Source organism: Triturus cristatus, chromosome 4_1 (genome assembly GCF_964204655.1).
Source record: "Triturus cristatus chromosome 4_1, aTriCri1.1, whole genome shotgun sequence".
Taxonomy (NCBI): Eukaryota; Metazoa; Chordata; class Amphibia; order Caudata; family Salamandridae; genus Triturus; species Triturus cristatus.
This window is the reverse complement of record NC_140585.1, coordinates 731,322,843-731,340,305: the sequence shown is the minus strand read 5'-3', so window position 1 is coordinate 731,340,305 and position 17,463 is coordinate 731,322,843. Positions and strand designations below refer to the sequence as shown.

Sequence of the window (17,463 nt, the reverse complement as noted above, 5' to 3'; positions counted from 1 at the left end):
TGCATGTTTGGCAGATCTCTACTTGAGAAATCTGAGATTGAATTAGAGAAAAAATGGCCAAATTACTTAGCACAAATAGAAGTGCAGTAGATTTGCCCCTAGTTTGGTATACACGTAAAGCTCATCCAAGAGTTGTATCACTGAATGCATAGCAAAAGTGAAAAGTGTCAAGATTGAGGAAATAAAGTTTAATATGGATAATGTAAAGAGTATGCAAATATAAAAAAATGCCCAAACCAGCAAATAAGATGAAACAGATCCAAGAAGTGGCTATCATGTCTATTGGATGTGGGAATGGAAGAAGAGCAGTGTTAGCATGACAAATCAGATTAATAGTGTGATAGATGGTAACGCCTATTGGTTTAGTTGAATTGGAGGTCTGTCTGGAATTGTATGAAAACTTCTGTTGAAGAATAAATTAGTTTTATTAAGATCAGCAATCCACATACCAAGGTAAAATGTCATTTCAACCTCTGAGTACTGATCAAATTGAGCTTCTTGACTAAACAGTCTCGTCTGAAGACCTAATAAGCATAACACTAACCTCATATAGCCCAGAGTCACTGGGCCCACATGGAATCAGCTGTGAGAACTGTAAAATGTTACCTATGATTTTTTTTTTTTTTTTTTTAAGGTTTAGTACTCGAAGCATCTTGAAACCTGTTTATATGAGTCATTGAGCAGCTACGGTTAGGAGAGGAACCTATACTTACAGCCTGACAAAACTGGTGTCTTGTGACGCGCTGCTATTTTACTAGGCTCATTTCCTAAAGTAATAGTCATCCTTTTTATTATTAAAAAATTATTTTTTGGTGGGAGTGACCAACCATCATGGCCGAATGGATGTAATCCACCTAGGCTCACCATCATCCCGCTGAGTATTCCTGCATCCAGGCAGTCAGAGGGTTCCGCGCTGGGCGGAATTGAGGGGTACTGCTGACTGTCGGCATTTGAGCGTGACCGCAAGCACCAGCCCTGCCTGTGCAGCCCTGAAAATCACTGTGAAGCGACGCCCGGACCTGGTAGCTGAGCCTGTCATGGCACCTGCAACTCTGCTGTGAATGCAGCTACTCTGGTGAAGAGGACCAGCGGGAGATACTGCCTGCCATGAAAGTGTCCAGGAGAGGAGGCCAACCAGTGTAAACTTCATCAGCCCACAGAGATGAGTGCCAGCGGGAAGAAACACGTAACCAGAGGATAGCCGAGGCAGTGCCTGAACCTAAAATGGCACCATATGTGAGACAGCACTGACTAGGCATGTGGAACTTTGCACAAGCTATGGGTGGTTAGCTTGGACTGGTATACAAGGGGCTTGCCTCGCTACCAATCAATGGAATCTGACCGCAGCGCATCCGGGAACCACTGCCCAGAACCTTTGACGAACCCCAGGGCAGGGAAGATGGGATGCTGAGTGGCCTGTGACATGAGGTGCTGCCCCCCCTTCCCCCATAGGTCCGGTGATCTTCAGAGGCTTTACAGTGTGGGCAGAGACTGAGAGGCTATCAACAAGCCCAGAATGACTTGGTCTTGAGGTAAGGGGTGGAGAGGTAGTGTCTCAGTCTACTCCCTAGGGTGATGTAGAGATACGTACCATCACCTGTTTGCTTCTGGGCCAGTTGAACGGCTGGTGAGGCGGAAAGGAGCCCGGCCAGTCTATGAAGAAGCTTTGATCACACTGAAGAAACATCCAGGCGGAACCTCCAATTACTGTGACATCCCGGGCAACCTGATGCACCGGACCTTGGCCTTAACAGCTGGCGCTGTGGTGAGGAGCCCTCTTGACTGAGAGGCATCACAACTGGACCCCTACTCTGATGGACGGTGGGCCTGGTGGATACTACTGAGGTATGCGGGACGGAGTGGGGACCAGAATACCCACCCCAATAGCTTCTATGCCTCCCAAAAAAACCACAATCGAATAGAGTCACTAGTTACTTTACGCAACCAGCTGGAGCCACGCAGGTAAACGTGGGAAGTGACATGGCACTCGCAAAGAAGGATCTGCTTGCATCCCTAAGAGACTTTAAAAAAAGAGCTACGGGAGATGCTGACGGCCGACCAGGATGTGGTCCCTGCTATTACGGCAAGGCGAATACATCTTAAGCCGGTCACTGAATATATATATATTTTTTTCATTTTATGATGTTTTATAAAGCGCACCGCTGCCCCGGCAAAGGGGCGTCCCAGCTCTGACAGCAGGAAATCGGGAGGCTACTAGCAGAAAGCAGGTCCTAAAGCGGAGGGAAGAGGTGCGTCTTGATAGCCTTATGGAATGCCAGGAAGTTATTCATGCAGCGGATACGTATAGGGAGAGAGTTCCAAAGTTTGGCCACCAGGGTGCGGAAAGAGAGCACGCACCCTCCTTACCCTAGGAACAACTGCCAGATGTTGATCCATAGAGCAGAGTTGGCGGGTGGGTGTATAGGGTAAGAGCAAATTGGCCAAGATGCCAGGAGTAGTGAGAGAGTCCAGATTTTAAAAGCAATGCAAAGGGACTTTAACTATACTCATCTGCAGAAAAACCAGGTTAGGTATCAATGAGCATATCCCTTTGGCATATCATTTGAATATCAAAACAAATCACACCATTTTACAGAGCTGGAAGGTGCAGCAGAACTGTTGGGGATAGAAACTCCTACTCCACAAGATGAGACCGGTAAACGGAAAGAAACAGCAGATTTGCCACATTCCGGATCTAGGAGGCAGTGGCAACACCAATGCAAGGGCCGCCGTACTGGGAAATGAGAGACAATTGGTTAGACTTTGGAAATCCCTCAACAGGGATGAGTGTTCTGAAGAAGGACTAAAACAATAAGATTATCAGACTGAGCTCGAAAACCATTGAGACCCTGCTCTGGTCAATCTTTGCAGACTATGATCTTGCTCTGGCTTGGGGAGTGAGAGGTGCTGCGCTCACTGGGAGAGGGTCTCTGGGCGCGCCCTGGGCCTCTAGGTCTGGTCTCCTCTACAAGTCTGCACTCTATAAGCTTGTGAAAGATAACTCAGTGGGACTGCGGATCTGGACCACGATACCCTGTGTAATGTACCTACAGATAAATCTTTTGATCCTTGATGGCTCTCAGTCCCCTATGTTTAGTAGTTTTTATTCTCGGTTTAGTATTTTGTATAATTGCATGCTCGGAGCTGATGCAGGGATTACGGTCAGGGTGGGAGAATCGGGCGTTGCAGAGAGGGGGCACGGGAAAGCCCTGCGATACATGCAGGGACGGACTATATAGAGATATTCATCTCTATACAGATACTTCCTGCAAGGTAGGTTCCCTTCATACATCAACAACAGATAAGTACCCTGATGGCAGTTACGTTGGGGGACCTGGAATCTTAGGGACCTTATTCTCCCTCCTCACAAAAGAGGAACATTTTGTAAGTATATTAGGGGTCAAAGGCTTGGGATAGTGGCTTACAAGAAACCCAACTGAAATGTACTGAAGAGCACAGACTGCAGCATAGGCCCTATCCATTGATTTCATTAACAACCTTGAAAAACAATGGGGTGGCACTATTTCATTCTTCTATTAAATTTCAGATTATGGAAGTTAAATCCTATAAGGAAGGTGGGATGCTAATGGTCTAAGGGAATGTCCATGGCCGCTGATTCACCTTTGCTATGATTTATACCCCAAATTCAAATGAGCAGGCATTTCTCTTCTCCTATTTTTGATCAACTGGGAGAATTTGCAGAGGGAGAGATAGTTGTCTTCAGAGACTTTCATCTCATTTGGGTCCCGGCTATAGATAGCACACACCCCCAACACTTATGTACCTGGATCTTTTCCCAGGAGGGAGGGCAGTCAATAACACAGTTGGGTCTGGTTGATGCATGGTGCACATTCAATCCCAATACTATAGATTATACTTTTTTCTCCCATACACCTAAGACGTACTTTTCTGAGCCAGGCACTACAGCCAAACGTGGTCTCCACTAAAATAAACCCAATCTCCATCTTGGACCATGCTATGTTGGAAATAGTGCTAGACCAGCCAAGCCTGAAGTCATTGTTACGCAGGTGGTATTTTCCAACTCCTCTGACACGAGATTGTACATTTAGAGACAAATTTAGGTCAACGATTAGAGACTACTTTCCTACAAACCAACCCCAGAATACTAATTATGCCAAGCACTGGGATGCCAAGGCGGCAGTGCGAGGGAAATACATATCTCTGATGACTACACTTACGCGTAAAAATAATGAGAAACGTCTAATACTAGAAGCCGAGCTGTCGCAGGCTAAAATAGACCATATGGACTCACCCACATTTCAGCTGCAACACAAGGTGACAACCCTCAGGGTAAACTGACCTCTATATATTCTAATATATTTGAACTCACCCTTCTACGACTCAATCCACATATGAGAGGGGTAATAAGGTGGGATCCCACTTAGCCTGACCTCTGCGAACAAAGCAGGAAAAATAATATATAGGTGCCCTTATGTGAGCAGAGGGGACTGTGATTCAGAAGTAGGCAAGGCGGAGGCTTTTAGAGTATTTTACAAGACTCTGTATCCTAAAGAGACCGCAACCACCTCCTCGCAGTGGAAGTATTTAGCTGAATCCGAGCTACCCATAGGCTCAGCGGCCCAACATGAACTCCTAAACAAACCAATTAGGGCAAAGGAAATCCAGTCAGTGATAGATTTGTTAAAACTGCAGAAGTCCCCAGGTCTAGAGTGCTTACAGCTCAGTTTTACAAAATATTTAGTTCAGATCTGATCCCCATTTAACAAAGTTGAATTCATTCGTAGACACTAAGGCGGTCACTTCCTCTGTGGAGGGGGCACTCATTACAGTGATTCCAAAATCTGGGAAGGATCCTGGCATGTGCTCTTCTTACCGCCCGATAACCTTGCTCAATCTATACTCAAAGTTATATACCAAGCTCTTAGCTAATTGATTAGAAGAGATCCTGCCTGATCGGATACACCCTGACCCATCAGGGTTTATTAAGGAAAGACAGACTCCTGATAACCTATGATGGGTGGTCCACCTGGTTAAGAAAGTGGAGAAGATGAGGATACCAGCGGTTCTGTTGGTGCTAGATGCCGAAAAGGCTTTTGACTGAGTGGATTGGTCCTTCCTCTTCGCCACCCTATGGCGATTCAGCTTTGGGGACAAATTCATTACAATGATCCAAGCAAACTATGCCAATCCCCGTTTGTGAGTATTGGTGAACAGAATGATCTCAGATTTTTTCCTGTTGGGTAGAGGGACACGAAAGGGGTGCCCCCTCTCCTCTTTGCGCTCAGTATTGAAACCTTGGTGGCAAGGATAAGCACCTTATAATGCCAAAGGAGGGACAAGACAGACGGGCTTATTTAATGAGGTCCAGTGTACAGGCCCCAACGATTAAGAACAAAACTGGGTACAAAGTTCCTCTGGTACATAGAAGAGATTGCTCAGGACGTCAATCCTATTATTCAGAACCGGAAAGGCCTGGCAGTGACTTGGGAAATTCCCTTGGTTGAACTAGAGCTCTCACACACCCAGCAAGCTGGGTGTCATGCTTCCGGTTGGTGCATGGGGGTGAGGGGCCTAATGTGTGTAGATGTACTACCTACACTACGTGGTAAGGTGCATTCTACCTACCACGTCTGTAGAATGCACCTTACCACGTAGTGTAGATAGTTGCTTCTGATCCTGAAGAAGTGCCTAGATCCCCCTGACACACGAGGCACGAAACATGTCGATCTTTAGAGTAGAGCTTCATGACTAGACACCTTCTCTAGTACACTAGCCACTCTACACCATTTTAATCGGGTAGTTTACCTTCCTAATAAACTATTGATAAGGACTAACTGACCCGTTTTAATCTCACTCCTTCACACATCTACACACATTAGGCCCCTCACCCCCATGCACCAACCGGCAGGAACAGAAGATCCCCGATAAAGAGCCCCGGTTCGGGTGCCCGTCAAGGATTGCAGCGCCGCCTTGACGAGGGGCAGAGCTCATATGATGAAGCATGACACCCAGCTTGCTGGGTGTGTGAGAGCTCTAGTTCAACCAAGGGAATTTCCCAAGTCACTGCCAGGCCTTTCCGGTTCTGAATAATAGGATTGACGTCCTGAGCAATCTCTTCTATGTACCAGAGGAACTTTGTACCCAGTTTTGTTCTTTAAGGATAAGCACCTCTCAGGATATACAAGGGATTGCCTTTGAGACGGTCAACCATAAGACCTCATTGTTTGCAGACAATGTGCTTTTGACGCTCACGTCTTCATTGTCAGCCCTACAACAGGAACTACAGGAGTTTGAACCACTGGCGGGTTTAAAGTGAACTTAGACAAATCATCATCATCATAAATACTTTATTTCGGTTCTTTTATAGACCATAAAAGTACATTAACAGTACAAAATACATAACACACATAAAAACACATTTCAAGTAAAGTGCCAAATAATAAATACTTGCACGTGTTTACCACAAAATGCAACATTACCAAAGATAAAGGCATAGAATAGTGCAAATACGCAAAGAGTCATTACTGGTCCATACAGATTCTCAGTTTAACAGTTAGTTTTAAAAATTCCTTCATTTGAACGATACAATCACTGTGCAAAAGTTGTAGATACATTAATGCCGGTCTGATTTGAGTAAAATCAAGTTTTTTTAAAAGGGTCACCATATAGCGCTTATGGTGGAACTCGTAAAATGGCAAATTTCCTCACGCTTTGTTTCTGGAGCTCCACTCCTTCCCTCCGGGACCTCCTATCCATAAGGAAGGCCCGTTTGATGAGCTCCAGATCCCCTTGTACAATTTTGCTCGGGTGTTCGAACAGTTCTAATCGACCTAACCTTGAAAAATTCAATTTTAGATATTTAATCCAAGGAGTACACAGTATCTTGTCCCGGCCCAGAAAATCTCTCAGGATCAAGTGCGTTAATGGTATATCCTGGTTTAACCATAATTTAAGCCAACAGGTCAAGGGACGTAAGGAGAACAGATCACTTAAATATTGCACCCCTAGCTCTTCGTGCACAGCAAAATTAGATGTGCCTGTGGGGACACATAAAAGACGCTTCAGAAAAGAATTATCAGCAATCTGCAGCTGCTCACCATCAACATAACCCCAAATTTCGCTACCATAGATTACAGTTGCCACTGACTTTGCGTTATACAGTTTAAGCATGGCACAAATGGGTTTTTTCCTGATTTTGGCTGCAAAGTTAAATATTGAGGCATTAACCCTTGCAAATTCTCCTTTCTTTTTTACAAGGTGAAGGGCCCAATTAAGTTTAGAATCGTAAAGAACCCCAAGATAGGAGAATGTTTTTGTTAACGGGATTATAGCTTCATTAATTTTAAATGTAAAAGTCCTCCTTGATTGCTGCCCCACTTGCATGACAAATGATTTAGAGTTGTTGACCATAAGATCTCTATCTGTCATAAATGAGTTAAAAGCATCTAGAAGAGATTGAAGGCCCTTCTCCGTTCTTGAGATTAGAACCGCATCATCTGCGTACAATAAAATGGGAATTCCCCGCCTGCCTACTCTGGGATAGTCAGCCTGAACATTCTGTAACACGCTATCTAGCTCATTAATATAAAAATTAAAAAGAAAGGGGGCCAGGATACATCCCTGACGTACCCCTTTTCTAATGTTAAAATTATTTGAAACACACAATTCTTGAGAATATCTCATATTAGCTCTGGTGTTATTGTGTAAGTCAGCCAGAAAATCGACCACACCGCTATCTACCCCCTTCTCCCTCATGGACTGCCACAGCTTCCCCCTGTTAACACAGTCGAATGCTGAGGACAGATCCATGAAGGCAAGGTGGATGGTACCCTTCTGTGCTACAGTGTACTTACTTAATATTAAGAAAAGGTTAAGACACTGAGTTATTATGGAGCGGCCTCTACAGAATCCATACTGTGAAGTGGACATAATATTATTCTCCTCTGCCCAAACAGAAAGTCGCTCCAATAAGATTCTGCCTACTATTTTGACCGTAGAATCTATTAATGAAATAGGTCTATAACAGTGTGGGCTGCCTTTATCCCCTTTCTTAAAAACCGGGACAATTGTAGAGACGCCCCATGATTGTGGACACCCAGCTTTCACAGCAGCATTAAAAACAGATTCAAGTATGGGAGCCCAAAAATTAGGCTCTGACTTATACAGATCGGGAGGGATCCCGTCTGGACCTGGTGCCTTCCCAGCTGTTAGGAGGTTCAACTACCGAGCTACAATACAATTTCCCAAAATGTGCCTCCCAGGCCTCCTTAGAAATATGACATTCCAGGCCATCCCCCGGCTCCTGGGCCAAAAAAGGCTTCCTCATTACTGGCCAGAGTCTGGAGCTACATTGCAGAGTAAAAGGGTCAAGTAGCTCACTCCATGCCTCTTCCCTAAGAAAGTCCTTGTGTCGAGCAATGGCGGTTTTATATATCTTTCGACAAACCTGGACTTCTACCTTTATCCTAGGTTTAGCTGCCAGCGCTGTTTTTAAATTTCTGGCGGCTTTAGAACAGTCATGATTAAACCATTTTGGCCCCTTAGTCTCCAACCTCTTTGCCGGAGCTGACAATAACTTTGAGACCGTATCCGCTAGGCTTTGAAAGGCGTTAAGGACGTTATGTGGCTGAACACCATCTTGTATACAGGCCATGATGTCATCTGCACATGCAGCTTTAATCTCATTGGACAGTAAGACTGGGGTGATCTTAGACCATTTTAGGCGGCGTCTTCCATCTGTCAAGCTTACCCTACCTGAAGAGGTATTCATACCTTCTTTTGCTAGCCACGGTCCCGTCATATGTATAGGGAGGGGGTTGTGATCACTGAACTTGCTGGCTTCAATGGTAAAAGAATCCACAAATGACTGCATTAGTGATGATATTAGTAAGAAATCGATAAAAGTACCCTTCTCGTGCCCCTTAAAGGTCGGTGTCTCAAAACATACATTGGGGTCAGTCATAGCCATTGTCGCCATTAAGTCCAGGTCGTTAAGCATGTCATTTAAATGTTCCCCCTCATTTGTATGTTCGAAATGAAAATCAGTGGCTCGTGGACAATTTAAGTCTGTAATACTATTAGAAAGAGGATCCTTACAAGGATGAACATTAAAACCCCCCATGTTCATGAGGTTATGTACACAATCCTTCATGGAGTTACTTACAAAAGCATTCAATGCAACTATCTGACTATGAGCTAAGCAAGGATTAAAAGCATTATAAAAATTAACCAGACCGGCCAAACAGTTTTCACCCTATAGAGCTAAACCAATAAGACCAGTACTACTTGTTGAGATTCTACGTACTTTACAGGATAGTGCAACTGAGATAAATATGACCATGCCCCCTTTAGGCCTGCCCCTTGCTGTTGCTATAGCGGGGACATAATAAGCCTTGTAACCTTCTAGAAAGTGAATACAATCGGTGGACCAGGTCTCCTGCAAACAAATAATGTGATACTGCTTAATATACCTAATCCAGTTACTATCCTCCATCTTAGCACCCAACCCCGCAATGTTCCACGAGATAACATTGTTTTGACTACTATTTAGCCGGATTGGCTCAGCACGGCCCACGCTCCCATTTTCCTTACCCGCAAGTTCCTCACGTCAATCACAGGATTCTAAACCTGAGAGTGTGTCAAATCTGTTGTGTGTTACAATATTGAACCCTGACCCACACTGCTTGTCAGCATTGAGCAAGTATGCGCCGTTAGGAAATGATGACTGAATAAGAGTGGGGGGTTGAAAAGACCCAGAAAACGGCGGGGGTTTAAACAAATGGGTATAAAAATAACCAAGGGGACGGACACTTATACCATTCACATTGTGGGCTAGGGAGGCTGCTCTTAATAGAACTGTGGCAACATGCTGTGGATGCTTAAAATTGACTATGATACAGTCGCCGGCTATTGATTTCCTGGATGTGCCAATCCAGCTCACCCTCCTAGTTGACAGTATTTGGTCCGCAAATATAACCGGAAACCCACAATTTTTGTTCAACCATGATACAGTTCTATTTTTCAGTGAGTCATGGGATTCCTCAGTTGGCAGGTGAGAAAGACGCTCTATGGGAGGAACGTTTATAAGAACAGCCACGTAAGGTGCGCAGTCTGGGGGAAGATTAGCGTGGCAATTTTTCTTGGTATGCATGAAAGCTGACGGGCCCTCAGAGGCTACTATGGCCTTTTTATGCTGTGTGGGTATGGAAGTAGACGCTGGTAGGGCTAACTCAACTACAGGTATTGGTTGAGTAAATTGCTGAGAAATTACTCTTCCCGAGCCCTGTCCCTCAGCATCTAAACTCTTGTCCACTGTCTTAAGTCTTTCTCCCACTAAGGCCTGGTATGTTACTAGAAGCCCACCCAGTCTCTCCACTTCTGATGCCACCGTGTCTAGTTTAGAAATCAGGGGTTTCATCAGCTCTAAAAATTTAGCCTCTATCTTAGCTTCTATGGAGCGAGTTAGGAAAGCAAACTGCTCCATTAAATTAAACTTAGTGGCTGCCATGTTTATACTTTCCTGGCAATCTATAGTAGCCCCAGTACAGTTTGGGGCAGGGTGACTTTTGTCTGCTCTTTTTTTGCTGGTCTTCCCCCCGCGTTTGGTTTGTGTCTTTCTACATAGACGCACTGGCCTGGGGGAAGTTGGTATCTGTTCTACCACTGAATCAAGGCTTGTATCAGGTACGGCATCATTAAAAACAGCATGAACTTGTACTGCTGCCGGAAAAGTTCCCCCAACACCACCCCCCAGAATATCGGATGCAGGCTGGACCGGCAAAGGAAAATGCACCTCCTCATGTGAAACAGGATAGTCACCTTTACCTAATGAAGCCCTGCGCTCATTATTAATTTTATTAACCTTTTTAACCAGGAAGTTATCAATAGATCCTAGCCCAGATACAGTTTTATCGGTTTTAGATTTGGCCATGATCCAACTTGCCTATGTATCAGAGCACAACTAATAACCAGCATATACAAACACAGGCAAATTACTCTATGAGAACAAAGTTTGTAACTCACTGCAACACATCAGTTTGTCCAACAAATCCAAAGTCCGTGGCCCAGCCCGGCCTCCTCTGGCCTCTGAGGGCCACAGAGGGCCCGCCCTTTGCCCGGGCTTAGCCCGGCGCCACCCGCGCCCGTCCCGCGACGCGGAGGGAGCCTCTGCTATTTCAGCGCCTCCGTGCGCGCTGATGGGCGGAAGTGGTGTGCTGCCGCTGCGTGTCCTGGGAGCTGTAGTCTCCCCCAACTGCGGCCAATGATCGCGTTCGGCGGCAGGGGAGACCCACAGCGTTGCCGTCCCAGTTAGAGGTGTCGCTGGTCAGGTAGGTGCATGCTTCCGCTTTCCCCCTCTCAGCGTTTGAAAATGCCCCATTTCTTCTTAATCTGACAATCCCTACAGGGGAAATGGGTACTGTAGCCACTACTACTCCCTTTCGGATAACGCACAAAGAGATTATGCACATGTGACAACTATTGTAGAGATTTTAATCTTCCCAACATGGAGAGGTTTCATTACAACCAACTGATACACTGGATAACGCAACCTGAAATAGAAAGGCAGCCACCTGACACCTTCTCCCCAGCGAGAAACTTGGCTGTCAAGTGGAGGGTCCTAATGGGGGATATTTCCTCCCTATATGCTCTTCTTAACGCAGTCTCTGCTCCATATATCTTGAGACACAGGAGATATGGAACCAGATTTTGGGAAGCACAATCAATAGAAAACAATGGAATAAACTGCTGAGTAATATCCCTACATGTTACCGCTCCCTGGGTCTAAGAGAGGCTCACTATCAAGTTGTTTGTGATTGGTATCTCTACCCTCTCAAAACTCCATAAGATCTATCTGAATACATCCAATTGCTGCTGGAGGGGCTGTGAGCTACTGGGGGATTGTAGACATATATGGTGGGACCGTCCCTCGATTATACCATACTGGAATTAAATCCTGTCCTGAATTAAGGAGATTGTGGGATACCCCATTCCACAGGTGCCTGACTTTGTTCTGCTGGGACTTAGAGATCCTTCCTTGACACCTCAGACTGTGGGGGATAGGTCTATTATCTGTTTCTGCTTGGGAGCCGCCAAAATGGCGTTGGCTGCAACTTGGAAAAAGCCACATGCTCCTTCAAACTCGCAGTGGGATGCTCGTGTGTGTCGATATCTCCTTATGGAACAGTTAACGGATAAACTAACAGACTCACGGAAAGGGATTGACTATATATGTATTCCTTTGGTGAGATCCCTCTCGGTGGGATTGCCTTTGTTCTCTTGCCACCCAAATACGAGAGCCCTACACTTGTTCCAGGTATGACTCTCTTCATGGAGCTTCCTCACCACCACAAATCCGCTAATGACAACTATAATTAGAAGATGCTGGTGGATTCTTTCCTTGTACCTATTAGGACTATTGAAGTTCCCTGTGTGCATGTATATTTTTTATTTTTATTTCCCACATTATTCCTTGCTGTCCCCACAAGTTTTTCTTTCTGTTAAACGAATAATACAAGGGGGAAAATGGCGTTGCAAGTCCCCTTCCTGGTGTGTAAGCAGCAGGATGCACTAGCCTTGAGGCAAGCACTGTAGTAGCTATGCAGTAACCATTCTACATGATTCTGTCTTTTACCATGGTTTCGCTTTGTGATATGATGCAGATATTGTTGTGGATTCCTGTTGCTTTTCAGTTTAAAAATAAATCAAGAAATTTTGAGGATTTTGTTTTGTACTTTTCTCTGATATGAAGCAATAGTGAAGAGTTAGTAAAGAGTTGTTCATACTATATGTAAATAATATAATGTATATACATAATATAATTGCTAGAAAACATACAGAACTATACAGTGACTGTGCAGGACAAGATGCACTCAACATCATTGTCTCGTCTATATTAACTGTTAAAAAATAAGAGGCTATCCTATACATTTTGTCACTAAATAGGAATTTGGAGTGTACTGTACTACAGCTCTGTTGCAAGGAACCTTGATGTTTTTGATTATGAAGGAGTGACGTTCCTGGGCTAAAGCATGTAGATGATGATTTCCGCTAGGAGTGCTGGCTCAATATTTCTACAAGCTAGCACTTGCAGTACCTCAGTCGAACACAAATAGTACACTTGTTGAATAAAATGTGGAGTGCAAATCGCATTATTCATTGAGGTACTCTTTGCACCCTTGTCTGGCTGACCAGAGTCTTTGAGGACGGCCATTGTAGCTCAGGTCTTGGATGTCCAAAACAAGAATGGGGGCGGTCAATGTAACGCTTGGCTGGGACATGCAGTTATGTGCCCTAAAGTCCGAATTAAAACTCCAAACTGTGAGCGTGGCCTTTCTCTAGTCAAATCACAAAGCAACCTGAGCCATACAATTGCACTTAGGGGCAGGAGATTGGCCCAGGTGGTGGCTTGTCCAAATGTTGCCTATACTAGAGCCAGCAGTGGTGAGGAAAGCCCCTCCCCCTCACGATGCAGCCAGATGGAGCGGAGGCTTAAGCAGCCTCTCTATGCAACCAAGGACAGTGTTGCAGGATTGACAGGTTTTGGGAAGTGGCTCTTGGGTCAGTTGGGAAAACGTGCACCCTCCCAAGTGGGCTGGAGTGCAATAGCTTCTTGAGGTGATTGCCCCCATTTTCGGCACAGCTCAGTTTCATTGCATGCAGTCACATCTGATGGTGAGCTCCTATATTAAGCCTTAGACATTGACACCATATTCCAGCTCAGCAGTACGGCAAACTGCTGGCACAGAGGAGTAAATGGTAGTTGCCTTTCTGTGTGGCCACACACACCAGCCCAAAAAATATTTTCTTAGTAATGTAGCTATGCCATAGTCAATACAGATGTCCATAAATCCTGATCATTTTTGTATTTTCTTTTTTAATAATTCTCTGGCATTTCTCATAAACTTGTTAAGTGACTGCTACAAACACTTGTTACCTAATGTGTTTATTATCGTTTTGACCATACCCTTCAATGACTGTTTTCATCTATTTCTGCAGTATCCTTTTGAAAGAGCAGAGAAATTTAACAGAGGAATACGAAAGCTTGGCATTTCACCGGATGGGCAAAGTTATCTGGACCAGTTCAGACAACTCATAAGTCAGATAGGTAATATGCAGCATACATGCACCATTGTGTTTTGTGTATATTCTTGCATTTAGCACTGCCACAACTTTCAAGTTTCATGAGAAGAGTTTCAAGTGACACATTTATTTTGTCCAGTGCTTCTAATACCTGTTCCATGGCTAACTAAAGTAGACAATTGTAGGAAAGAATTTTCTTTCTATAACCTGAGTGGCACAACATAGAAAACTGTCTCAAATTATTCAAGCAATGTTAATGATTACTCCACTATACAAAATTTACAGTAATACTATTGTTAATGCGGGCATAACATTCATCAAGAGTTTGGCATGTACAGTAGAAAGAAATCAGATCACAAACTATGTGAAGCGTTTGAGAAACGTGTATTAAATATTTGCACATCGGAAAATATAAATGTCTGCTATTGTCTAGCAAATGATGCATATGACATTAGCATATGCATGCACGGTTTGACACATCTGTTTTTTCCAACACAAGCCCAATAAAATTAATTCCTGCATTGACGTATAGCTGTAATGCCATGTCATTGTCAATTAAGTGTTACTTCTTATCCCTGTGTGATCATTCCTGTGCTGTAATATTGACGGTTAGATAAACTCTTATTAAACAAATGTGATTGAAACCTCAGGCCCTCAGTCAGCACAACATATATTGTAGCATTATTTTCCTCACTCTGTGCTGCTGAAACATACTTATGGATTATTTGAGGATATTGTTTGTGCTCTTACCACTTTCATTGGTGAGCGAACAAAATCATCCATACCCACATATTGGTAATATTGACTGATGAGCATTCTCTGTACTATTTAACAAGCTTGTGGCGCTGTACAGTTTCATTTATATCGCTTTGCATCACATGATGGAATAATCCATATGAAGATTGGGAATATTGGCAAATTACAGCAGTCCCTAGAAATGTCTGTGTCATGTGTATAAATAAATAATCAGATTTGTAGAGCTCGGCTAATCACCCGTGAGGGTATCCAGACGCTGTACATAGGCACAGGGAGATTAAGTGATTTGCTCAGAATACCAGGATGATGAGCTAGCGCCGAGACTGAACCTGGATCCCCAGCTCCGAAGTTGATGGCTCTTGCCAATATGCCACATCCTGTGCATAAATGTCACATTGTATATCCCTTCAAACCTCACTTTTTTGTTCTCCATAACACCAGATGCAGACTTCAGAACTTTTTTTTTGTATCCCTATTAGCAAACATGCTACTTTCTGATATTGTGAGAAGTTGGCCTGATGTATGATGTCACTAGTTCTAGTGTACACCTTATATCAGTCCAAATACCCTTATGGTGATTGGTTGTAAAGTCAACCTTATAGACCAGCTATCCTAGTGGTAGCATGGACAAGAGCAGTCTTAGGCTAAACTCTGAATGGCATGTGAAGCCAGCTGTGATACCATATATAATCCCTTGAATACCAAATGAAAGGACACCACAACAGATATATATATAAAATAAAGTGTATTTATTCTAGTCAAACCCTCAGCACTCTTTATGAGATTAGAGGTAAGTACAACACAGTCTTATTCAAGCATACATTAAGTCACACAGGTAAGTAATACAGTTAGGCCCTAGGGGCCACGCAAACCATATACTAAGTAAGTGGTATAAGGACCACTGTCACGGAAATAGAATAGGCCTAGGCCTAGGGAATCGCTGGGGCTACACTACACTAGCGTTAGTTAGGAAGTGGGAGGCCCACGGGATTCGTGTGCAGAGTGGAAACACTCACGCGTAATGCGTAAAAGTCACTAGCAATAGTACAGTTTAGAAAACGATAGATTTAGGACACTTCCGGAGTAGCTAGGAAGTTGAGACTGGAAAACTAGACACTAGGATAGTCACTATCCTGATGAGCACCAGAGTACCCAAGTTACCTAGCCCACAGGCTGCGGGTGCATAGGGGTGAAGATGCGTCGGTTTTCGTCGTCGAATCCTATGGATGCCTGAAGAAAGATGCTGACAGGCAGTCAGTGAAGAGTGTCCGGTGGATCCCAAGGCTGGGATCAAGAAGAGAGGAGACCTGCAAGCAGAAGGGACAGAGTCAAGGTCACTAGCCAGTGACCACGTGGAACCAGGAAGGAACCAGGCGATGTCGTGAAGATTGCAGGTGTGGGTGAAGCTTGTCGCTGCAGCCAGGAGGACCAGGAAGCGTCGAGGACGACCAGGACCAGGAGGCGAGCTGTCCCACGAAGGCTCTTGCTGTCGGCGGCGTCGATGTTGGACTAGGACTCACCAAGCCTTGGCAAGCGGAACCCACGAAGAACGGAGGACTTGCTTCTGGTGCAGACCAGGAAGGTCTGGGGTGCTTCTTCTTTGCAGAGAAGCGGGAGCCAGTCTGGAGGAGCCAAACCAGCGCAGAAGATTTCAGGGTGCGTCATCACAAAGGCCACTAGCCAGCGGGCAAGCAACCGGACAGACGCGGCAAGCAGGAAAATGCAGAAGGGCCCCACGCAGGACTCGTGGAGTGTGGGGGGGCTGATCTTCGGTGCAGATGGTGCTTGGGGTTGGGGCTTCTCAATCCCCGGTGCACAACTTCGAGGGTGCCTCAGAAGCTGCGCTTTAAGTTATTAGCCACTTTTCCCAGGTAGCCGGTCCCACGTCGCTCGTCGCCTCCACGGATCTCAGCTTTGCTGTGGATGTGGATCAGGGTCGGAGAAGTCTGGAAGTCAAGGCTCTGGTCGGGCTCTGCAGTCGGTTCCTCGTAGAACGTGGGCAAAGCAAAGGGTAGTCTCTTGGTGGTGCCTGTTTGCACAGGGTAGCCACTCCTTGGCCACAAGGGAGATTCTTCAGTCTTCTTCTTTCGTCGAATGTCGAAGGTCCAGAGTTTCTGTTCAAGTTGCAGGTTCAGGATAATCTAAAGTCTTGAGGCCCAACTCCCACTCTTATACTAATCTGGGGGGCTGGGATACCTGCTAGGTCACGCCTTATGGGTGGGACCTGGGAGGGGGTGGTTACACCCACTTCCCTTTGTCCCTTTGAGCTGGGGCTGGAGTGCCCCAGCGCCTGTTTGAACTGGACTATGCAAGGAACACCTTGTGTGCCCCAGGCATGTCTCATTCCTTTCAGCCCACCCTGCCCCAATACACTAAAGGCTGTCTGGGGAGGTGCTAGCACCTCCCCAAGCAGGAAACCTATTGTCCAGGCCTCCCTGGCTGGGATCACTCCCAGCTGCAGGAGGTCAGACTTGTGTCATGGCAGCAGCATCCATTTTGTGATGCTGAGGCTTTGGTCAGAGGCTAACAGTGAAGTATGATTTTAACATGTCTTTCCCTCTAGAAGGGGGGAATAATATCCTCATGTCCAGAAATGGCATGGGGGTATTATTCCACAGTGTTAGACACCTTCCACGACATGTTTCG

General features: G+C 45.1%; 1 protein-coding gene across 1 annotated transcript in view; it reads left to right on the top strand.

Annotated features, from left to right (window-relative positions):
- WASHC4 (WASH complex subunit 4) overlaps positions 1-17,463 on the top strand; it is a 987,939-nt gene that overhangs the window by 579,473 nt on the left and 391,003 nt on the right. The window contains exon 26 of the mRNA XM_085653223.1: positions 13,978-14,086. Within this exon, the coding sequence (XP_085509349.1) occupies positions 13,978-14,086 (109 nt within the window). The remainder of the gene's footprint in view (positions 1-13,977; positions 14,087-17,463) is intronic.